The sequence below is a fragment of the Carcharodon carcharias genome, chromosome 7 (assembly GCF_017639515.1).
Source record: "Carcharodon carcharias isolate sCarCar2 chromosome 7, sCarCar2.pri, whole genome shotgun sequence".
Classification (NCBI taxonomy): Eukaryota; Metazoa; Chordata; class Chondrichthyes; order Lamniformes; family Lamnidae; genus Carcharodon; species Carcharodon carcharias.
In genome coordinates this window covers 118,273,096-118,297,712 of record NC_054473.1, presented here as the reverse complement: position 1 = coordinate 118,297,712, position 24,617 = coordinate 118,273,096, and the positions used below count along the sequence as shown (strand labels likewise).

Genomic DNA, 24,617 nt, shown 5'->3' with positions numbered 1-24,617 from the left:
TGTTATGCCGTGGATGGTATCAAGCTTCTGCAGTGTTGTTGGAACTGCACTCATCCAGGCAAGTGGACAGTATTCCATAACACAGATAAAAACAAAAAACTGCGGATGCTGGAAATCCAAAACAAAAACAGAATTACCTGGAAAAACTCAGCAGGTCTGGCAGCATCGGTGGAGAAGAAAAGAATTGACGTTTCGAGTCCTCATGACCCTTCAACAGAACTGAGTGAATATTTAGAAGAGGGGTGAAATATAAGCTGGTTTAAGGTGGGGGGGCGGGGGAGAGAAGAGAAGTGGGGGGGGTGGTTGTAGGGACAAGCAAGCAATGATAGGAGCAGATAATCAAAAGATGTCATAGACAAAGGAACAAAGAAGTGTTGAAGGTGGTGATATCTAAATGAATGTGCTAATTAAGAATGGATGGCAGGGCACTCAAGGTACAGCTCTAGTGGGGGTGGGGTGGAAAGAGTAGCAGGGCATACAAGATTTAAAAATAATGGAAATAGGCGGGAAAAGAAAAATCTATATAAATTATTGGAAAAAACAAAAGGAAGGGGGAAGAAACGGAAAGGGGGTGGGGATGGAGGAGGGAGTTCAAGATCTAAAGTTGTTGAATTCAATATTCAGTCCGGAAGGCTGTAAAGTGCCTAGTCGGAAAATGAGGTGCTGTTCCTCCAGTTTGCGTTGGGCTTCATTGGAACAATGTAGCAAGCCAAGGACAGACATGTGGGCAAGAGAGCAGGGTGGAGTGTTAAAATGGAAACAAAAGGTAGGGGGAAGAAACGGAAAGGGGGTGGGGATGGAGGAGGGAGTTCAAGATCTAAATTTGTTGAATTCAATATTCAGTCCGGAAGGCTGTAAAGTGCCTAGTCGGAAAATGAGGTGCTGTTCCTCCAGTTTGCGTTGGGCTTCATTGGAACAATGTAGCAAGCCAAGGACAGACATGTGGGCAAGAGAGCAGGGTGGAGTGTTAAAATGGAAACAAAAGGTAGGGGGAAGAAACGGAAAGGGGATGGGGATGGAGGAGGGAGTTCAAGATCTAAAGTTGTTGAATTCAATATTCAGTCCGGAAGGCTGTAAAGTGCCTAGTTGGAAGATGAGGTGCTGTTCCTCCAATTTGCGTTGGGCTTCACTGGAACAATGCAGCAAGCCAAGGACAGATATGTGGGCAAGAGAGCAGGGTGGAGTGTTAAAATGGCAAGCGACAGGGAGGTTTGGGTCTTTCTTTCAGACAGACCGCAGGTGTTCTGCAAAGCGGTCACCCAGTTCACGTTTGATCTGTCCAATGTAGAGGAGACCGCAGTGGGAGCAACAAATGCAGTAGACTAAGTTGGGAGAAATGCAAGTGAAGTGCTGTTTCACTTGAAAGGAGTGTTTGGGCCCTTGGATGGTGAGGAGAGAGGAAGTGAAGGGGCAGGTGTTGCATCTTTTGCGTGGGCATGGGAAGGTGCCATAGGTAGGGGTTGAGGAGTAGGGGGTGATGGAGGAGTGGACCAGGGTGTCCTGGAGGGAACGATCCCTACGGAATGCCGCCGGGGGGGGTGAAGGGAAGATGTTTGGCGGTGGCATCATGCTGGAGTTGGCGGAAATGGCGGAGGATGATCCTTTGATTGCGGAGGCTGGTGGGTTGATAAGTGACGCAAACTGGAGGAACAGCACCTCGTCTTCCGACTAGGCACTTTACAGCCTTCTGGACTGAATATTGAATTCAACAACTTTAGATCTTGAACTCCCTCCTCCATCCTCATTCCCTTTCCGTTTCTTCCCACTTCCTTTTGTTTTTTCCAATAATTTATATAGATTTTTCTTTTCCCACCTATTTCCATTATTTTTAAATCTTGTGTGCCCTGCTACTCTTTCCACCCCACCCCCACTAGAGCTGTACTTTGAATGGCCTGCCATCCATTCATAATTAGCACATTTGTTTAGATAATATCACCACCTTCAACACTTCTTTGTTCCTTTGTCTATGACATTTTTTGATTATCTGCTCCTATCATTGCTTGCTTGTCCCTACAACCACACTCCCCTCCTCCTCCCACCTTAAACCAGCTTATATTTCATCCCTCTTCTAAATATTCACTCAGTTCTGTTGAAGGGTCACGAGGACTCGAAACGTCAACTCTTTTCTTCTCTGCCGATGCTGCCAGACCTGCTGAGTTTTTCCAGGTAATTCTGTTCTTGTTTTGGATTTCCAGCATCCGCAGTTTTTTGTTTTTATCTCTGTTATGGAATAATAGTTATGGAATAACTTGCCTGGATGAGTGCAGTTTCATCAACACTCCAGAAGCTTGATACCATCCACGGCAAAACAGCCTGTTTGATTGGCAACCTATTCACTACCTTAAACATTCATTCCCTCTACCACCGTTTGTTGGCAGCTGTGTACGCCTTCCACTAGATGCACTGCAGCAATTCATCAAGCCTCCTTCGACAGCACTTTCTCAACCCGCAACCTTGCCCACCTAGAAGGACAAGGGCAGCAGATGCATGGAATTCCCCTATCTGTAAGCTCCCGGTCCAAGTCATGCACATCCTGACTTGGAACTATGTTACCGTTCCTTCACCGTTGCTGGGTCAAAATCCTGAAACTTCCTTCTTAACAACACTGTGTATGTACCCTACCAGATGGATTGCACTTCCCAAAAATAATTGGGGATTGGCAAGAAATGCTGGTCTTGCTGGTGATGCCCACCTCCCGTGAGAGTATAAGGAAACACTAAAAAATAAATTCCAACACACATACAGCAGGCAATGTTACTATGTGACTGAATCACCTAATAAAGGAGTTAGTGATTATGAAAAACGCCGGAAAACCAAAAAGTAGCCCTTGATTTTAAAAAAAACATTTTGACTCCTGTCAGACAGTATCTATGGAGAGAGAAAAAAAGATTTGATTATTCAGGGCAATAACCTTTCATCAGCTTAAAGGCAGCTAACTTTGCAATTTTTGGCACAGAGGAGTCTTGACTGATATTTTACAGATCTCTAGCTTGTAAGAGAGTCTGAAGATACCCTGCTGAACAACAGAGAACTCCCTTGAGAGAATTTTTAAAATGAGTGCAGCATAATCTCTAGAGTTCATGTCTCCCAAAGTGAAACTGCAGAAGAGTCTGCTGAGCAACTGTACCAATAGTGAATGTGATGCAATCTCCTGCTTCAATGACACTTATTATCAAGTTGGCTTAAATAAATATCAAGAAAAACGGTAGATACTTGGAGATAGAATGTCTGTGATTAGCGTTCATTGCTGTGATTAAAATGGAGGGTCATCAGATAGCCAAGTGAGCAGGAGTGGTTCTGAACTTTTCAGTGTGAGGGACTGCTGCAAATGTTGGTGCATTCCTATCTGATTTTCTGAAAGACGTATCAGTTACCCAAAGGAAAATGGTGTTATTGTTGCAAAACGTTTTTAATATATAACCAGATATCAAGAGTGCAAGCTAACAAGTACGGAGAAATATATGGATTGCAGCATTCTCAGGACATTGTACTTTTACAACATTTCGTATGTCCTTCCCCCAGACAGAAATTTGATGACCTAGCAGATATCTAGGGCTCCAAAAAGTCCAGTTTAAACGTTTGGATATGTTTGCTGTACTCATGCACTGGATTTCTCTCCTTCAGCTAGGCTGTCAGGGAAAGGCAAGAGGACTGAACTGGGCACTCTGGTTTGTATTATTGGGAGAGGGGCGAAAAGCAGAAAAAATTGAGATTCAGTTGTTTGCTATCTCATTGGAAAACAATTGAATGCTTAGGGTAAACTGAAACAACCATGGTGGGCATTTTTGGGTGATGCAGAAGGTGTCTTATCCTTCAGCTAACCTGTGCCAGCTAGTAACTGGCAGGACTGGGAGCATGTGACTTTCTCTGCCATGCAGTAATGCAGCTTTGTTTATACTTCTGAGTTTCAGTTGAGAAGTACAGGATATTTGCTTTTAGCAAGCTGACTTTGTGTCCATTGCAGTCCCCAGGCAAGACCAAGAAGTTTATTCAAAAGAGCATGTTATTGCACTTTGCAAGATGTGAGGTGTTGGTGATGCATGAAATACCAGTGACATTTTAATGCCTGCAGGGTGAATTGCCCTCTGCGCTGCCCCTTGAGAACGTTGCTATTTTCCCTGCCAACAATTCCACAGCTGCTCAGTTAGACTGAAGTTTAATATATTTCTTTCCTTTCTAGTTTTCCCACTTTTCCTCTCTGGTGGCATGCACATTTGAACTCCTTTTCCACTGGTACCATCGGTCCTCTGGTTCTTCAGCCAAATCTGTTAAATGTGATTCTAGGCTGAGTTAAAGGTTAACTGGCCTCCCATCTGCCACCCTCCATAAACTTGAGCTCATCAAAACTCTGCTGCCATAATTCTAAACTTTCAGCAATTTGTCTTTCTTTGGCTTGTTGGATTTTTATCTGATTCTCTTGTGAAATACCTCCCAATGTTTTATTACCTTAAGGATGCTATATAAATACAAGTTTTGTTTATCTTGCACATACAAAGTGGCCCAGTAGAAGTGATAGGAAAACCTAAGATTTCATTTTATGCCAAGTTAGACCACAGATGTGCTATTGATCAAGATTAAAATATCTTTATGTCAAAGATACAAAAAGATGCGTTTTACCACCAAACCGATATGGGAACTTTGAGTTTGCAAAACTATTCCAACTCTGTGTAGTCCTGCCGTGTGGGGCGCTGCAAGTAACTGAGTTGAGATTGACGCAAATTCACTTTATGTACAGTAGCTGTAATGCCTATTCATCCCAAAGCCAATAGACTGCATTAATTTACAGCATCATCCAGCCCCTGAAGGCAGAATTATTGCTGTATACTGCAAGGAGCCATGTATATTTATCTTGATGGTGTCTACTATGTGCTTCAAGTACCTGGAAATGAACCTTGGTGCAGCAGAACAACTTCCTGGCATCAAGTCTGTGACTGGAATATTCAGAGTCTGCTTCAGGTTTTGCTATCCAACCCCATCATCTAAGCAGTAGTTATTTTTTTATCTAAACAAAATATAGACATTCTAAACACGCTGACCCCAGCGGAAGTGGAAAGAATAGCTAGTGTTGTAACAGCACTAATAGCAGCCTGTACACAGCCCAGAGCTTTTTGTTACCCTCAATTTTCTTTCCTTCTGGAAGCTCTCACTGGTATGGGATTATGGTTACTATGTGCCAGCAGTTTGACTACTACCCCTGAGTCTGGACTGAGTATTTAAGGGCATTTCAAAAGTAAATAACATACTCTAAGACAGATGCACTTAAACAGTCCTGAGCAGGGCTCACTGAATAACAATCAAATGATATTTTTCTGAAAGAAAAACAGAAGATTCTGGAAAAACTCAGCAGGCCTGACAGCATTTGTAGAGAGAGAACCGGAGTTGATGTTTCGAGTCCATATGATCCTTCTTCAGAGCTACCTTCTTCAGAAGAAGGGTCATAAGCACTCAATGTCAACTCTGTTTTCTTCCCCACAGATGCTGTCAGATTTGCTGAGTTTTTCTAGCATTTTCTGTTTTTCTTCCAGATTTCCAGCATTCTCAGTATTTTGCTTTTATGATATTTTTCCTCTACATAGTCCAAGGATATGGCATAGTTGTGGTGCTCCGGCTCCTGTTTGAGTTTACATCTGATATGTATACCATTAGTGACAGTTAAGGCATTGAGACTGAGTAGAATGTTTGTGATCTACTAGTAAGATTCTTCACGAACATATGGAGAAGTTCAGTTTAAAGTTGAGCTTTAGTGTCATGGTAAGCATAGTGAGACTTATGCACTTCAAACTTACAGGCTTTAAATGGAAAAATGAAATGTGCAGTAAGTTGTTTTGTTTGGGTAGCAAGCTCTACCTATTTCATTTTACACTTAAGTACTGTACACTAGTGCACAGCCCCAGCATTGCTAGTAGATCTGAGGATGGCTAGGTTGTACTGCCATCCTGTGCTATATACCACACCCCCTCTTGTTCAGGCTTGTCAACTTGTCTATTCAGTGTTCAATTATTCCTGCTGTGGTTGCTTTCCCCTTTGCATTCTTTTTATGCAAAGTCCCTAGGTCGTTTTCTACCCAAGCCACATCGAAGGGTAGTGATGTCACAGCATTATTTTGCCTAGGACCACTTAAAGACTGGAGACTGACCTCAACTGATAAAGATTCTTGATTGAAGTTTATAATGAACCCAAGTTTAATAGGTAACGAACTTTGCATTTGGTAGTATTTGTGCATGTTGTCATTGGCCCAAATGTTGCTGGAATGGGGTATCTGGCATATGAGCTGTTAGACTCTTTCCTGCACCCTTCAGCTTGAGAAAGCAACTTATAGAGCAAAGCTTGGAGCACAAGCTGGTAATGATGCAGCAAGCACAGAAGCCATCTGGAATCTTAGAATGATGGAACCAAAAATATCTCCATAACAAATGAAATTAAAGCATTGAGAAAGAAGCACATAGGCAACTAATGAGGAGGGTGAATTAGAGATGAACCAGATATAGAAAAATAAATGAGCGAAAGTGGGATTGGATTGAGAGGGAGGGAGAAAAAGAGATCAGAAGGAAAAGTGAGAAATATCATTGAATTTATTTTATTTTAAATCTCTTGAGATGAGTGTGCAACATTCAGGAATAGGACTTAACAGTTTAAATCCATAATTCCCAAACTATTTTCTAATGTAACTCCATTTTAACATTTGAAAATTAACATGAGCCAGACACCAAAAGCAAAACACCAATAAAGCATAATAGTAACATTGTGTATAATTATTGGTTTGCATTTTATAGCTTAACATGTACATCATATAAATATGAAAATCTGTTTTCAAAATACTTGTAAAAGTTGTATTATTTTATGTACTCATGTAGGTTTCCCTGGTGTCAAAAGATTTAGTGAACCCCCTTCTTTACCCACCCCCTCCACCAGCCCCTCAACCTCTGCACACATTATAATCAACTCCCCTCCCTATATCCATGCGCACACTATTATCAGCTTCTCTCTCCAACCTTTCTCCAGTTTTGATCTAAGTTGCCAGTGCCTATGAATCAGACACTCCAGCTCAGAGTAAGGAGCCGGCACGACAGGCGACTCGCAGTTTGGGAGCCACTGGTTTAAATAGTTACTTTTCTGAGCTGGAGAGATTGATTGTCAATGCATTAAAAATTATGTTGTTAAAAGGGTATTTATGCTGTTATGCACCAGCTCTGACTCTGAGTCAAGTTTAATTTGCAAACTCAGCAAGTTCTTAAAAGTAGTAGGAAGCTTGAGGGTGAGCTGCCGTTTTTGAGAGACCAGAAACGGAGAGGTATTAACTGACCAAGTTATTGCACTTCACAACTCAGGGTGCATTTCATTTTCAGTTGCTCCTTCAGTTGAATTTGCTGGCTGATTGTGCATTAATACTGGTGTGCATTGTGAACTCATCATTATTATTCCAACAAGATTTGGGCCATTACATTATAAACTGAAACCTGGTGAATCTCTGCATCTTCCTAGCCTTGCTTTACTGGTATTGGTCCACAGCTCAGTCCATCAAAAACAAAAATATTAACAGTCATGGTTCCTATTAAAAATAATATGAAGAATGATTACTATTGGTAAATGAGGCGAGAAAGCCTGTTATGTGAATGTGCCCACTAGTAAGTGGGTTCCAAATGACACTACACAATCATGAAGTTTATGATTGCTATTGACCAATGAGATTGTTTGTGGGAGCTTGCTTTCTGTGAATTGCTTGCCACGTTTCCTACATTGCAATAGTGACAACACTTCAACAATACTTCCTTGGATGTCCTGAGGTTCTGAAAGATGTTATATAATTGCAAATCTTTTTCTTTTTATGGATAAATAGATTTACATGAACAGACATGTGTATTAAAAACTGATTTGGCCACAGCTGTCTGGACCCAAAAAGGCTCAAAAGCTTCCTCCAATTCTTTTTGAATCTGAACAAACATCCTTAAGACTTTAAAGGTGGAATTTTATTCAGGGGTCAAATGAACTCTTCCAAAAATCTGCAGTGAAGAGACATTACAGACTCCTAAAGTAAACGCGCATAGTTCTGTATGAGAGGAGATTCGTTCTTGGAGAGTCTCTGATGTTGTCTAGTTGTTGCTACTTTACTGCTGTAATCTGCTTTCCTGATCTGACTCCAGAGATCAGTGTTGTGAATCCCTCCTACCCTCAAGTGGGTATGATATGATATATAGAATTTGACTCCTGTCTGCTGCTGGACCTGGTTTGAAAATTGTTGGAGGTTATTGAATGATGCTGCTGCCCTTATTCTTGCTGCAAGGAGAAAAACTCCATGTATATTGTAATGATAGGTGCACCCAGGTGGCATAAGTGAGTTGCAATCTGATGGGGAATGATGCTGCAGCCCCCCCGGCAATTTATTGACCTGGTTAGTGAACTGGCTCAGCAGTAGGAAATAGAGATTGATAATGGATAGGTACTCCATAATTGCCCAAATGGGGCAGTGTCCCACAAGGATCTGTGTTGGTGCCTCAACTGTTCATCATATTTATGAATGAATTAGATCATGGAATAGAATGTCACACATCCAAATTTACTGATGACATAAAAGTAGGTGGCATTCATCCACTTTGGCCTAAAGTAGAATAAGATACAGGTACAGTGTCACAAAATCGACAACCTCGGGACCGAGGCCATGCAGGATTTCAGATCTTGCTGGATTTTGGGTCAGGCAGGTCATGTGGGGTCAAGGGTTGCTCGGAGCAGGGGAATAGACTGGCATGCAGTTGTGAACGGGATAACTAGTCTGGTGCAGCGCTGCATCAACGCAGTGCCTCTCCGAATTGCCCAGGTAAGTTTAAAGTTGATGCATGGCACATTCTAAAAATATCCAGCTTTTGGACAGCTCTGGATTTTGGACAACCGGATTGGACAACCGGATTTGACAAACTACTGTACTTTCTAAATGGTGAAAAGCTAGTGATGTTCCAAAGAGTTGTGGTCCTGATAGGTCATTAAAATGTCACGAACAGGTACAGAAAATAATCAGAAAGACTGATCTAATGTTGATACTTATATCTTGACTAGAATACAAGGGGGTAGAAGTTGTGCCTTGGCCATATAAAGCTCTAGCTAGATCTCACTTGGAGTACTATGAGCCATTCTGTGCACTACACCTCAGGAAGGATTATTTGGCCTTCGAGGGGGGTGCACAGGAGGAGGTATCAGAATGATACCTGGACTTCAAAGGTTTAATTTTATGGATAAATTACATAAACTAGGGTTGTAGTCCCTCAAATTTGGAAGTTTAAGTGTTGATTTAATTGATGTTTTCAAAATACAATGGGAGATGATAAATTGGTTAAAGTGACATTATTTCTGCTGATTGTGTCTAGGAGTAGGGGGGCATGGTCTAAAAATTAGAGCCAGACATTTCAGGATTGAAATTAGGAAACACTTCTACGTACAAAGTGTGGTAGAAGTTTAAAATTCTCTCCCAGAAACAAAGTTATGCTAGATCAATTGTAAATTTTAAATGTGAGATTGATAGGGTTTTGTTATCCAGAGGCAATAAGGGAAACCAGGCAAAGGCACGTGTATGGAGTTAGGTGGCAGATCAGCCATGATCTCACTGAATGATAGAGCAAGCTCTAGGGCTAACGATCCTACTCTTGTTCCTGCCTCCACTCAAAATGGCTTCACTCAAGATTGTGCTCACCAGAATGTTAGCTAATAATAAATTGTGTCTTTTAGAGAAACTTAAATAGGAGCAGTTACAAAGTTAAGACATCAGATCCATACAAATTGGAGTTTTACTAAGCACTGTGCTCACGTGTTACTGTGCAAAATGTCAAAACAGATCTTTAGCCTGTTTTCTAAAGGTTTATTGCAGTTCAGTATTTCATCACTGGATATTATTTCAAGAATAAGCAGACCACTTTACTTCAGTACCTTAATTCTTTTCCTTAACTGGGAGATGATGTGCTGTGAGACTTCTGTTGCTCCATATAGAAGAAATGCATGAGACTTAGCTGGAATAACTCTTGAATTTTACACTCCTCCCTTGCAACGCAGAAATGAAATATTGTGCATGCTGAACTTGAGATTATGGTCTAGATCAAGAACTCACTTAACAAGGAAAGCTCAAATGCATACCCATGGCATGATAAAGATTTTGATACTCTAACATGTGCCATTTCAGTGAACCACTGAACTTTCAGAAGTTTGTGGCTGCATACAGCCAGGAATCAAGTTGTTTTGATATGTGGTTTTTCCTGTCCCACTCTTGGACCAACAAAAAAAATCAAGGGGTAGGAAAGGAGGATTTTGGCCAACTTACACTGGACACTGTTTTGGGGTTGGGGGAGTGTGGAAATTGGTCCATTTTCTATTATTGCAAGTTAAGGTCCTCCACCATCCACAAGCACTGTATTCTCAGTGATTTGGAGCTGTAGCCTATTGGCACCACAAAGTATTTCACATCTCCGAAACTAGATGCTCAAGTAATTGCATAATTTTAAAAATTCATTGACAGGACGTAGAATTCGCTGGCTAGGTCAGCATTTATTGCCCATCCCTAATTTCCCTTGAGAAGGTGGTGGTGGTGAGCTGCCGCCTTGAACCACTGCAGTCCTTGTTGTGTAGGTAAGTCCACAGTGCTGTTAGAGAGGGAGTTCCAGGATTTTGACCCAGTGGTGGTGAAGGAACGGAGATATATTTCCAAGTCAGGATGGTATGTGACTTGGAGGGGAACTTCCAGGTGGTGGTGTGCCTATGTATCTGCTGCCCTCGTCCTTCTAAATGGTAGTGGTCGAGGGTTTGGAAGGTTCTGTCTGAGGAGCCTTGGTGAGTTTCTGCAGTGCATCTTATAGATGGTACACACTTCTGCCACTGGTTGTCAGTGGAGAAGGGAGTGAATGTTTGTGGAAGGGGTGCCAATCAAGTGGGCTGCTTTTTCCTGGATGGTGTCGAGCTTCTTGAGTGTTGTTGGAGTTGACCTCATCCAGGCAAGTGGAGAATATTCCATCACACTCCTGATTTGTGCCTTGTAAATGGTGGACAGGCTTTGAGGAGTCAGGCGGTGAGTCACTCGCTGCAGGATCCCTAGCCTCTGACCTCATGTAGCCACAGTTTTTATATGGCTGGTCCAGTTCAGTTTCTGGTTAATGATAACCCCCAGGATCCTGTTAGTGCGGGATTCAGTGATGGCAATGCTATTGAATGTCAAGGGGTGATGGTCAGATTCTCCCTTCTTGGAGATGGTCATTGCCTGGCACTTGTGTGGTGCAAATGTTACTTGCCACTTGTCAGCCCAAATCTGGATATTGTCCAGGTTTTGCTGCATTTGGACATGGACTGCTTCAGAACCTGAGGAGTTGTGAATGGTGCTGAACATTGTACAATCACCAATGAACATCCCCACTTCTGACTTTCTGATGGGAGGAAGGCCATTGAAGTAGCTGAAGATGTTTGGGCCTACACCGAGGAACTCCTGCAGTGATGTTCTGTAACTGAGATGATTGACCTTCAACAACCACAACTATTTCCCTTTGTGCTAGGTAGGAGAGTCCAAGCGTCAACGCCACCAGATATACTTTAGTGTAAAGTGGGCATAAGTTTGTCAGAGATAGAGAATGCCAATTGTATAGGGTTTCCCCCCCCCAAGCACAGTGTAGTTGATGGATGCTGCCTGGAATAAGAGGATGGAACAGGGTAGACAGTTTCCAGTAGTTTAGAAGTTTTAACAATTTTTTAAAAAAAGTTGGGTAGGGGGAGCAGTGATTTCTTAACATTGCTTATTGAGAGATTGTGAAATTCATTTTCTTGATTAATGGTTGTCATTGAGGTAGGAACTATCTCAACATTCAGAGTTAGATTGGATGTGGATGAAAGAAAATAAGGTAAAGGGCTTTAGGAGCAAAGCAGGTACATTTGACTAGAATTGTATGTATGCGTGGAGGTGTTATTAAGGTGGAGTGGTTTTGTCAAATGGCCAGTTTCCGTGCTGTAATTTCTACGTAGATCAAATGTGCACTACGTTGTATATGTATTGCACACTTTATATCTTTTCTAATTTATTCTGTGCTTTCACAAGTACTTGATTTGGCATGCATCAAAATGCCAGCTTTACCTTACTACTGCAGTTACCTTAGGTATTAATCTGAACTGCAGAAAGAGGATTGATGTCAATAGTGCCTTGTGCATTGGAGCAGATTGTGAAGTAATTCACATTGCGTTCCTTGGAGGAATGGGAGCAACGCTATGATGTAGAAAGAGTCAAACGCTTGGAGGAAAGATTTTTTAAAAATGGCTATAGGCTATTAGTTGCTGAGTACTAAGTGTTATTAGATTGACTAATCAATCAGGAATAGGAATTGACAGAAATGCACAGCAAATTTCAGGCATTTAAAGAATAAAATGTTTATTTTTTTTGCTTTGCTACAGTAACCAGGATGATTACCAGTTGGTGCGAAAACTTGGCCGTGGGAAATACAGTGAAGTATTCGAGGCTATTAACATAACAAACAATGAAAAAACAGTAGTCAAAATTCTGAAAGTGAGTATTGTCTTTTTTTGTTCAGCTTCTCATGGTCTGTCATCTGCATGTGGGGTCAGTAATGAATTATTGTCAGTATTTTGCACAGCCTGAATATTCAAGGGCCATTTTCCATCTGCTGCTACCTCACTTCTTGCTCGTATCCAGTTTTGCTCACTCACAAAGATCATAAAAATAAGACCCTTACTTGGTGTTTCTGTTGACCTCCACTGGCTCCTTGGTCCCCTGTGTATTAAATTTAAACTTTCACCTTCAAATCCCTCTGTAATCCAACCCCATCTTATCCCTGCTGTCTCCTCCAGCCTACTGTCTCTCTCTAGTGCATCGTCTCTGTGTAACCAACACTATTCTGGTTTTGCCAAACTCCAAACATTGCCCTGTGTGCTTTTTCGCTTGTTTAAAATTTAGACTTATCTCACGGCTCCTTCTCTCATATTTCTCCTCATGCTGTTCAATGCCTTGCCACCCACAGATGTACTTGATCTAACAGCCTACACAGATTTATAACCCCAGATTTGGCGACTAGGTAGTGCTGAGTTTTTTTAACAAGGGTCTGGGTCCCAATCTAAGCTAGAACAATAACATCTAGTTATAATGTTTTTACTTGAAATGAACTTTGGGCAGTGGCAATTCACTTAATAGTGAGTATGAACCCACAGCACAGTGGACTGCATGGACTGCAGTGGTTCAAGAAGGAAGCTCACCACCACCTCCTCAGGGGCAGTTTATAATGGGCAGTAAATGCTGGCCTTGCCAGTGATGCTCACATCCCTTGAATGAATTTTTAACAAAAACAGACTTCATATTTGGGGAAAAGGCAACCTTAAGTTAATTATATGTCAAAAACCAAAAGATGGCTGATGTGGGAATTGGGAAAAAGTCACATTGAATCATTAGTGGATGCTCTTTTGAAGTATTGGCAGAGGCGTACTGTTGGGCCATTTAACCGTGCTGCAAGCGACCTGAGAAGGGCTGACAGTAATACTGGCTGTCAGTATTTACTTCCCCAGCATTCGTTTTCACTGTGTAAACCCACAAAGATCATAAAAATAAGACCCTAACTTGGTGTTTCTGCCCATTAGTTATTGTTGAAAAAAAAATGAGGACAACAGAAGGTGAAATAAGGTAAATTTTCTAGAGGTTGATCCCCTTTAAGCTGTTGAATTAGTTGGTTTCATTCAGTCCTGAGGTACAGAAGGGTATATTGCCCTGATTTGCATGCATATTGTGTGCACGTTTGGTGAGGGCTGGACCAAGCCCAGCTGTTATGCATTCTCTCGAGTTTAGCCTGTTGATGGTCACTGTCGAGGCTCTCACAACTAAAGGCCAGTTGGATACTGGAAAGCATTACCCACCCACCGAGCCATCCCACAATGAACAGTCAACGCCTGCAGGATAAGAGACTTTTTTGGGGGAAAAAATAATTCTGGGATGCTGGATGAATGTGGAGTGCCATTGAGTAATGCTGCATATAGTGCAGCAGGTTAATTGCGATCTCCACAGGTAGCTCTATAAATTGGCAAAGTATTGGAACAATTTAACGATTATATGATTGGGTTAACAATTAAATGAAAGATCATAGGGAAAAGGTAACACTTTATTTTTGATTAGTCAAAATGTTATGAACTGTAACTTGACATTAGGGTTTCCTTTTCATTTTTGTTTCCTTGGCATTTTCTGGCTTTTCATCTGTATGATAAAGTCACTATGTGATCTTTTGGATTTTAATAAATGCCTGATTTAATTGAAGCAGCTCCGCAGGAGATGTGTTTATAACGACACCAAAATGTCAAGTGTAGGTGAAGAACATGGCAAGAAAGGAAGGATTTGTCACAGAATTTGAAGGATTTTAATTTTTCCAACTAAATTAATTCTTCAGATATCTATTAGGATATATAAGGAAAATTGAACATTTTACAACATTTTTTGTTTTGTCAGTTTATCAAATTTACTTCGTTTTTATGTCCTCAAGACAACATCTGCAGGAAAAGCTTGCAACTTGTGTAAAATAAGCAAAATTGGAGTTCAATTCAATAGTCCCAAATAACTGCAATCTGCAATAAATGTAGCATAGCTAAATGGCAACCAGTTGTGAGGCTGTGCTACAGTTAAGTAGTGTTGATGATGTATGCTGCCTTTGCTTAATACAATGCTTAAATGTTTTATCAAAACTGGCAAGGTGTCAGCCATCTGTTTCTATAAAAGTTTTGGGAGTATTTATCACACTTCATGCATCAGGATGCCACCATTGTACTTTGCATAAAACACCTATGATTCGCAGCTGAATATAATCTTTGGAGAAAAAAACACACAGGGCACAGAAGCACAACTGTTATCCCAGTTGTTGCTATTGCGGTGAGGAGCCATGCAGCTTTTAATCTAGAGAAACTTCCAACAACAATAACTTGCCTTTAATGGACCTTGAGGCCTCCTGGGACCACTTGCCCACAGAGTATCTCAGTAGTGTCCTTAAAGGGACTGGTCAGGTTATTGCTCTAAACTTGAGGCTACCTGTGAGTAATGTCAAAGCAATTTATGTATGGGTGAGCATCTGTTTTTCAGGGTAAAATGCCCTTCTCAGGTATTTCTATTTCTCCCCTTCCTTTTATGAACGGTCTTGCACTCATTATCCAGAGTTGAAAGGTTGAATGGGAGTGTCATATTCTCCACAATTACCCTGCAAATAAATATTGGAATTGGAAGGTAGCTTAATGTATAAAAATAACAAAACTTGCTCACCATTTTGATGGCTGGTTTAATAGAAATTTAATACTTTAGTGCATTGTTAGTTTATAGGGGGAATCTGCAGCTGATATTTTTCCATAGCAAACTGTGGACTAAGTCTACATAGGATTGGTCAGAGCCAAGTTTATGGTACCACGAGCAGCTTGGTTGTACAGGAAATGAGAAAGAAGAATGGAAGAGCAATAGTGATAGGGGATTCGTTAGTTTGGGAAACAGACGGGTGTTTCACCGGCTGTAGAGATGACTCCAGGATGATATGTTTCCTCCCTGGTGCCATGGTCAAGGATGTCACTGAGCGACTGCAGAACATTCTTCTGGGGGAGAATGATCAGCCAGAGGTCATGGTCCACATTGGTGCTAATGACTTAGGTGGGAAGAGGTCCTTCGATCAGAATTTAGGGAGCTAGATTGAAAATTAGTAAGCAGGACCTCAAATGTAGTAACCTCTGGATTACTCCCACTGCCATGTGCAAGTGAGTATAGAAATAAGAGGATAAAACAGATGAATGTGTGGCTGGAAAGATTGTGCAGGAGGGAGGGCTTCAGATTCCTGGGACACTGAGACTGGCTGTGGGGAGGGTGGCATCTGTACAAGCTGGACGGGTTGCACCTGAGCAGAGGTGGAACTGGGTTTCTTGTGGGCTGTTTTGCTGGTGCTGTTGCAGGGGTTTTAAGTTAACTCGGCAGGGGTGTGTGAATCAGGAGAAAGTATTAGAGAGGAAAACCAGGGTGAACAAAATAATGTGAGAATGCATGGAGTATAGTTAATAAAATTGTGGAGTTACAGGCACGGATTGCCTTGTGGAAATGTGATGTTGTGGCAATAACAGAGACCTAACTCAAGGAAGGTCAGGACTGGGTGTTAAATATTCCTGGGTACAAGGTGTTCAGAAAAGATAGAAAAAGGAGGAGGGGTGGCGGTATTGGTGAAGGAGAGTATAGGAGTGCTGGAGAAAGAGATTTTGTCAAACGTTCAAGGACACAATCAATTTGGCTAGATCTGAGGAACAAAAAGGGTGCAATTACATGGCTCAGTGTAGTCCATAGACCGCCAACTAGTGGCGAGGATGTAGGGGAACAAATCTGCAGAGAATTTAGAGATGCAAACATTGTGGAGTAAATATAATGGGTGACTTTAATTACCCGAATGTAGACTGGGACAGTGTAAAGGGTGGAGAGGGGCAAGAGTTCCTAGGTTGTGTTCAGGAGAATTTTCTACAGCAGTATGTGTCCAATCCAACAAGAAAGGGTGCACTGTTGGACCTGGCTCTTGAAAATGAGGTGCGCCAAGTAGATCAAGTGTCGGTGGGGGAACATTTAGGAGACACTGATCATTGTATCATACAGTTTAGGGTGATGGCATAAAAGGATCATATGCAATTCATTGTAAGAATAATTAACTGGGGGAAAGCCAACTTCAATGGGACAAGAACAGAGCTAGGTTGGATAGACTTGCACCAAAGGCTGGCAGGAATATCTGTGGCTGAACAATGGGCTATCTTCAAAAAAGAAATGGGTTCGAGCACAGATAAGGTTTATTCCCTCAAAAGAGGAAGGTCAGGCAAGCAAATCCAAAGCTCCCTGGATGAAAAAGGAGAAAAAAATTAAGATAAAGAAGAAAAGGTGTGCTTATGACATATCAGGCAGAAAATACAACTGAGAGTCATGTGGAATACAGAAGGTTCAGAGGGAAGGTGAAAAAACAAATAAGAGAAGCAATGAGGGATCATGAGAAAAGACTGGCAACCAACAAAAAGGAAATCCCAAAGCCTTCTATCAGTACACAAGGCACATAAACCAAGGCTGGTAAAAGGAGGAGTAGGGACCAAAAAGGGGATTTACACATGGAGGCAGGGGACATGGCTGAGATGTTAAATGAATACTTTTGCATCTGGCTTTACCAAGGAACCAGATGCTACCAAGGCCACGGTGACAGAGGAGGAAGCTCTCACTAGAAGGGTTCAAAATTGATGAGGAGGAAGTGTTGGATAAAATGTTGTTACTTAAGGTTGACAAGGCACCTGGACCAGGTGAGATGCATCTAAGAGTATTGAAGGAAGTAAGAGTGGAAATTGCAGGGACATCAGCCATAATCTTTCATTCTTCCCGAGGCTCAGGGAGGTGCCAGAGGACTGGAGAACTGCAAACATTGTGCCCTTGTTCACAAAAGATTGTAAGGATAAGACCAGTAATTACAGACCAGTCATCTTAACTTCAGTGGTGGGGAAGCTTCTAGAGAAAATTATTTGGTATAGAATTAGTAGTCACATGGAAAAATGTAGGTTGATTAGGAAGAACCAGTATGGATTCCTAAAGGGGAAATCATGTTTAACTAACTTGTTGGAGTTTTTTGAAGAGGTAACAGCAAGGGTTGAAGAGGATAATGCTGTTGATGTGGTATACATGGACCTACAAAAGGCATTCAATACAGAGCTACACAAGACTTGTGAGAAAAGTTTTAGCTCATGGAATAAAAGGGACAGTAGCAAGTGGATACAAAATTGACTGAAAAACAGGAAACAGTAATGGTCAATGGATATTTTTCAGGCTTGAGGAAGGTTTCTAGTGGAGTTCCCCAGGGGTTGGTATTGGGATCCTTGCTTTTCCTGGTTATATATTAATGATCTAGATCTTGATGTGCAGGGGACAATTTCTAAGTTTGCGGATGATACAAAACTTGCTAGCATTGTAAACTGTGGGGACGGTATAGAACTTCAAAAGAGCATAGACAAGTTGTTGGAGTGGGCAGAGAAGTGGCAGATGAAGTTCAACGTGGAGAAGTGTGAGGTGATTCCTTTTGGTAGGAAGATTATGGAGAGACAAAATGAAATAAAGGGTACAACTCCAGAGGATATGCAGGAGCAGAGATACCTGGTTGTGTATGTGCGTAGCTCATTGAAGGTGGCAGGACAGGAGGAGAGAGCAGTGAATAGAATAAAGCATACAGTATCCTGGACTTTATTAATAGGCGCATTGAGTACTAGAGCAGGGAGGTTATATAAGATACGATTTGGACCTCAGCTGGAGTATTGTACACAGTTCTAAGTGCCACACTTCAGGAAGGAAGTGATCGCATTGGAGAGAGTGCAGAAGAGGTTTACAAGAATGGTTCCAGGGAAGAGAAACTTCAGTTTTAAAATAGATTGGAGAAGTTGGGACTGTTCTTGGGGAGGAGAAGGCTAGGAGGAGATTTGAGAGAGGTGCTCAAAATCATGAGGGTGCTAGATTGGGAGAAGCTGTTCCCGCTCGTCAAGGGATCGAGAATGAGGGGGAAAGATTTAAAGTGATTTGCAAAAGAAGAAAATGTGATAAAAAAAAAATCATTTTCACACAGCGAGCGGTTTGAGTCTGGAATGTGCTGCCTGGAAGTGTGGTGGATGCAGGTTCAATCGAGGCATCCAAGAGGTCAATAGATGACTATTTGAATGGAAACATTGTGAAAGGGTATGGGGGAAAAGCAGGAGAATGGCACTAAGTCATGTTGCTCATTTGGAGACCTGGTGCAGACATGATGGGCAGAGTGGCCTCCTGTGCCGTAACAATTCTGTGATTGAGGGGATAGATTATTAGTATTTATGGATTTGTGGCAAAAGGAGCTCTAGTGCAAGAAGAGTACTCTAATGAATACTGGCTTAGAGGGGATATTGCCCTTGACTAGCATGTCTCTCTTTCAAAGCTCTTTACATGAGACAGGTTGTGCAGTTGGTGAGGAAACATATTTCCAAGAACAGTGAGATGGTTGGCATAAGCACAGGGGTAGGCTGTTAAGCCCCTTGAACCTCTCCTGCCACTCAGTGAAATAATGGATGATCTTGACCCCAGCTCCACATACCCCAGCTTTGCACCATATTCTTAACACCCTTGGCTAACAAAAGTCTATCAATCTCCGATTTTAGAAACAATTGACCAAGCATCGCTTGGAATCATTGGATGAGATTTCCAGATGTCTGCCAATCTACGCGTAAAAGTGTTAATTTCTCCCCGAGAGGTACATCTCAAGGTGGTACCCTTCCACTACCCCAAACAGTGTGCCTGTCCTACAGCTGTTGAGAAAACCTTTGAGACTTGAAATGACTGCTTCTGGAAAGGGGTTGCCTAGAGGCCAGGTGTAAGACCACATACTTTTATCAAGGTTCATTATTTGAGATTGGCTTTCAATGACACTGACCCTCCAACTACTGAACCAGCTCTTTGATAGGCAATGGTGTGTGTCAATACTATAGCGAGGAAGATGGTGGCAGTAGCCCTGTGTTTATGGTAAGTTATGCTGCTCCCTATGCTGCTTGTAAGGAGTTCTTGGTACTTACTGTCTATACTAGCAAGGGCTTAAACCCACATTTGTTGGGTGTAAAATGACTAGCTCATCGGAGTGGGAGATCTCTTGGAGTTGAGATGGCTTCAAGTTAACAGGCTTGGTGATGTCACCCTTTATGTGAAAGCTCTGGGTTTCTCTGAAAATTCACATTGCACCTTTACACTCTAGATATTTCTATGGTCTCCTTAATATTTAAGCCTAGCTGTTCCATACTAATGGCATCCTACATCCTCTAAAATGTGAAACTGTGATTTGGCTGTAGGGAAAGGGAGCTTACTATATTGTACGTGCACATGATTGAACTGAAGAAGTACAAGGTATTAAAATCTCAATAAATATGTAGGCTCCCCTGCCTGTAAATTTCACTGACTAATATATAAAACACTTCACTTTCAACTCACAAAAAAATTAAAGTTCAAAATATGTCTTTACGGTAGAAGACACAAAAAGCATCCCAACAATAAAAGAAAATCAAGAGGCAAATAGGAGGGAGAAACTTAAAAACAATGGCTATCACTAGAGGAAAAAAACAGAGACAAAAGACTGACAAGTCTCCTGGACCTGATGGCCTTCATCCTAGGGTCTTAAATGAAGTGACTGCAAAGATAATAGATGCATTGGTTGTAATCTTCCAAAATTCCTTAGCTTCTGGAAAGATGCCAGCGGATTGGAAATCCACAAATGCAACATCTATATTCAAGAGAGGGAGACAAAGCAGGAAACCCATAGGCCAGTTAGCCTAACATCTGTCATAATGCTGGAATTGATTATTAAAGAAATAGAAGCAGGACATTTGGAAAATCTTAATACATTCAACAGAGTCAACATAGATTTCTGAAAGGAAATCATGTTTGACAGATTTATTAACATTCTTTGACGATCTTACAAGCCGGGTGGATAAAGGGGAACCGGTGGATAAAGGGGAACCAGTGGATTTGGATTTCCTAAAGGTATTTGATAAGGTGCCACAAAAGGTTACCACAGAAGATTAGAGCTCATGGTGTTGAGGGTAATATATTAGCATGGATAGAGGATTGACTAAGTAACAGGAAACAGTGTCAAGATAAATGGGTCATTTTCAGGTTACCAAATTATAATGAATGGGGTGCCACAGGGATCAGTGCCAGGTTTTAACTATTTGCAATCTATATTAGTGACATGGATGAAGGGGGCTGAGTGCATTGTACTCAAATTTGCTGACAATACAAAGATAGGTAAGAAAGCAAGTTGTGAGGAGGACAGAATATGCCAGTGGATAGGTTAGGTTAATTGAGTGGGCAATAATTTGGTAGGTGGAATATAATGTAGGAAAAAATGAGGCTGTCCAGTTTGGTGGGAAGAATAGAAAGGCAGAATATTATTTAAATAGATAGACACCACAGAAGTCTGCAGCACAGAGGGGTCTGGGTGCCCCTGTACGTGAATCATCAAGAGCTACCCCCAGAGAGCAGTGGAGGCTGAGTTATTGAATATACTCAAGGCTGAATTAGATAAATTTATGATCGACACAGGAGTTGAGGATTATGGGAGTCAGGGATTTAAGGCCATAATCAGGTCAGTAATGATTTTATTGAATGGTGGAGCAGGTTTGAGGAGCCAAATGGCCTGCTCCTCATTTCTTATTTTTAACGTTGGTATGTATTTTGTGATGATTGAATGACGCCAGCCATTCACACCTAGATTTACCGGCAGACTGTCTGGGGTTTTAAATTGGAACTTGCTTTGATTAGGATGCCATTTTGATGCAGTGCCTCCACAGGGTATTTGAGAGTTGTGTGGACAGGACAGCAACTGTATTTCCTTTACCAAGCCAGTTAAACAATTGTTAACTCAGCAGTGCAGATTGAACCAGGAAGTATAAATTAGAATACTTGAAGCAAAATTCATATACAGAAATCAAAACAAGGCTGTTAAAAATAATTAACTTTTTATTAAAAATCCCCAACAATAGTTAAAATCTGAAGGAATGAGACTTCACACTTGTAATTGCAATGCCAGGGAAGTTATTTGAAAGCAATTAAGACATATCACACCATTAAAAAAATAACTTAAAGTAGTAAGAGTAGACAAGCCCTAACATTTTCTGGAGGGAAGTGTGTATTATCACATAAGTGAAGCAAGTGTTTTGCTATCAAGCCTGATGTTCTATTGCAGTCCAGCTTCTCGACAAGCAGGGCAACTTTGGCCGCTTCCTGATTTACACTCTGCATGCAGTGTCACTGGAGGTTGTTGAATGTTTTACATTTTAGTAACTGAACACTGTTAGCCTCATTGTTACTTTTACCAAAAATCTAGGTCATTGTGTTAAGTTTGGCTTTACATCATCACGTACTTATCTGAATTAGGAGACGTGAGTGATGTAATATGGATGAGATTATCAGTACGTTTGTGTGTCAGAAGATTTTCTGCACACCTTCCTCAAAGTAGATAAATTCACTGTCTCTTTCAGATCGGGGGAATTTTATGTGAAATTCACACATTTGGAAAGAATTAACATAACTTTTGTTTTAATCTCATTTCTGGTCTATCTTTGAAATCCAGTCGGTGAAATCTGTCTGCCTCCATCATCCTGGAAACCATGCCTGGTGATCGCAAACTGATATTTCAAGTCAAACCCTAGTTTTGATTTTAACTACAAATTCAGTTGGCTCCCTCTAATATACGGAAGTCTTCCATCTGGCATGCATCTATAGCATTCTAGATGTTATGCTTCTACAGATGCAAAATAGTTTATGAAAAGAGAAAGGCAGGCATTTTGTTTTGGGTCTATGAATTGAAGCCTGAAATTTACAAATAATTTAAGTCAGCTACTTGTATTTGTGTAGTGTCTTTAATGCAATAAAACACCCAAGGCATTTTTTAAACATTAGGAACATTATAAAACAAAATTTGACACACAGCCACGAGATTTTAGGGCCGATGTCCAAAAGCTTGGTCAAAGGGGTAGGTTCTGAACGGCGTCTTAAGAGGCGGAGAGGCAGAGAGGTTTGGGGTGGTGGGGGGCAGAATTGTAGACTTTAGGACCTTGGTAGCTGCAGATATGGTCACCAATGGTGGAGCAGTTAAAACCAGGGATCCTCACGGCCAAAATTGGAGGACAGCAGATACCTTGGAGGATCGTGGGGTTGGAGGAAATTGCAGAGATAAAGGCTGAAGCCATGGAGGGATTTGAAAGCAAGAATTTTAAAATTGAGGACGTGTTTAATTGGGAGCCAATTTAGGCCAGCAAGCACAGGGGTAATGGGTAATGTGGACTTGGTGGAAGTTAGGGCTCTGGCAGCAGAGTTTTGGGTGACCTCAAGTTTGCATAGGGTAAAGTGTGGGAGGCTATCCAGGAGTGCTTTGGAATAGTCAAGTCTAGAGGTAGCAAATGCAGGGATGAGGGTTTTCACGGCAGATGAACTGAGGCAGGGCGAAGCCGGGCGATGCTATAGGTAGAAATGGGCGATCTCTAATTGACTTCATTGTGTACATCTACAATTACTTAAATTCCCACAGACAGTACTTGAACACTGACCTGAAACAGATGGGCCAGGATAGCAGCTCACTGTCGCAATTGTTCCCCAGACCCTAGACTACCTATGAGAAATGACACGGGAGATTTGCTAGCTAGATATCAAACATGTATCGAAGCTTGTAGTACAGTATGCATTTTCCCCATGATGAACTCTTTCCCTCAGCAACATTGCTTCATATGAATCCAGCCAGTATATTATGCTTAACACAGAGCATTTACTAAGGTAGGATAGAAAAGGCTTAACTGAATTAGTGTTAAAAGAAAATATCTTCAGCTACCAAAAGAAAAGTTTGTAACTTTTAGGCTAAGAATGGCTTACCAGCCTATTTAACTTATCCTGTTGTTTAGCTCTATACACAACACCCATTCTGGCTATTTTGACCTCTTCCATTTTAATATGCTGTTCTGTTCAAGGTTGATTCTGACATTTGCCTTTCTGATTGTTTCTCATGATCCACTCTAAATGGTTACTTTTTTAAAGTCTTGTTTCTGCCAAAGGCTGTTTGGTAAACATCTTTTCATTTTTGTGCCAATGTGCACAATAGTGTAAATTATTACATCATTCGTAAGTGAGGTCAGTTTTGTTGAGATGACGTTTACTTCGCTGGCTGTTGTTCAAGCACACTATGCTTTGTCAAGCCCTTCTATCAAAGCTGACTCTCTAAATTATGGATTCCTTCTGTTGTCATATTGGCAAGTTCTCTTCTAACTCATAAGTAACTTTTTTCTGTTCGCTCTCCATGAATTAGGATTGGGTGCTCAGAATCTTCTAGCCATTTTCATTGAGATAGTATTTCTCTCCTTGTACCTCCTTTCTCATTTATTGAGCTACCAGTAGCTTTGTTTCCTTCTTTAATCCTTCTCTATTGCCTACAGTTTTATATGTATTGTGAGCAAAGCTAGTTTTCTCTGTTGCATTATAGTTTATTAATATTGCATCAGAACACCTTTATAGATCTGTTCAAAGTGCAGACATAATGTTTATCTCATTTAACGAGTAATAGAGAACAAAATTTGAGCTCTGGCGTCAGTTCACCAATGTAGTATAGTGCTGATACTTAGCAATCCATGCCAGGGGAAGAGTTGAAATCCCTTATGTACTCACGAATGCTTATTATGGCAAGAATAAGGATTAACTGGTTCTCTTTTTTTTGCTTACACATTGACTGTGGGTCAATAGTCTGCTCCTGCTCCTCCTCCCGTAAGTGCATGCTGACAATCCATGCTCTTTTGAGGTTGGCCCCAAATACCGTACTGTACACTTGTGCTTGACTTTGTATGGGTCCTGCTCTGACCTGTTATTGGTGGTTGGTGCGAAAATCAAAAATTATTGTTCGTGCTTGTACATTATTGTTCATTGAGTGAATTTCTGAATCTGTGCCAGCAACTAGGTATTTAGGCTGTAGCTAATGAGTATTAAGAAATTGCACTTGCAATCCTCCAGTTTATCGGAGAGGTACTTACTGGTGCAATCTGGGAATTTGAGACAACTGTCCAAATTAATTAACATTTCAAAGACATAT

The 24,617-nt window shown here is 41.2% G+C and overlaps 1 protein-coding gene across 3 annotated transcripts in view; it reads left to right on the top strand.

Annotated features, from left to right (window-relative positions):
* The window catches only part of csnk2a2b (casein kinase 2, alpha prime polypeptide b), a 65,768-nt gene that overhangs the window by 18,156 nt on the left and 22,995 nt on the right, over nt 1–24,617 (top strand). For all 3 annotated transcript variants that reach the window (XM_041191415.1, XM_041191413.1, XM_041191414.1), the window contains exon 2: nt 12,406–12,517. In XM_041191415.1, the coding sequence (XP_041047349.1) occupies nt 12,406–12,517 (112 nt within the window). The remainder of the gene's footprint in view (nt 1–12,405; nt 12,518–24,617) is intronic.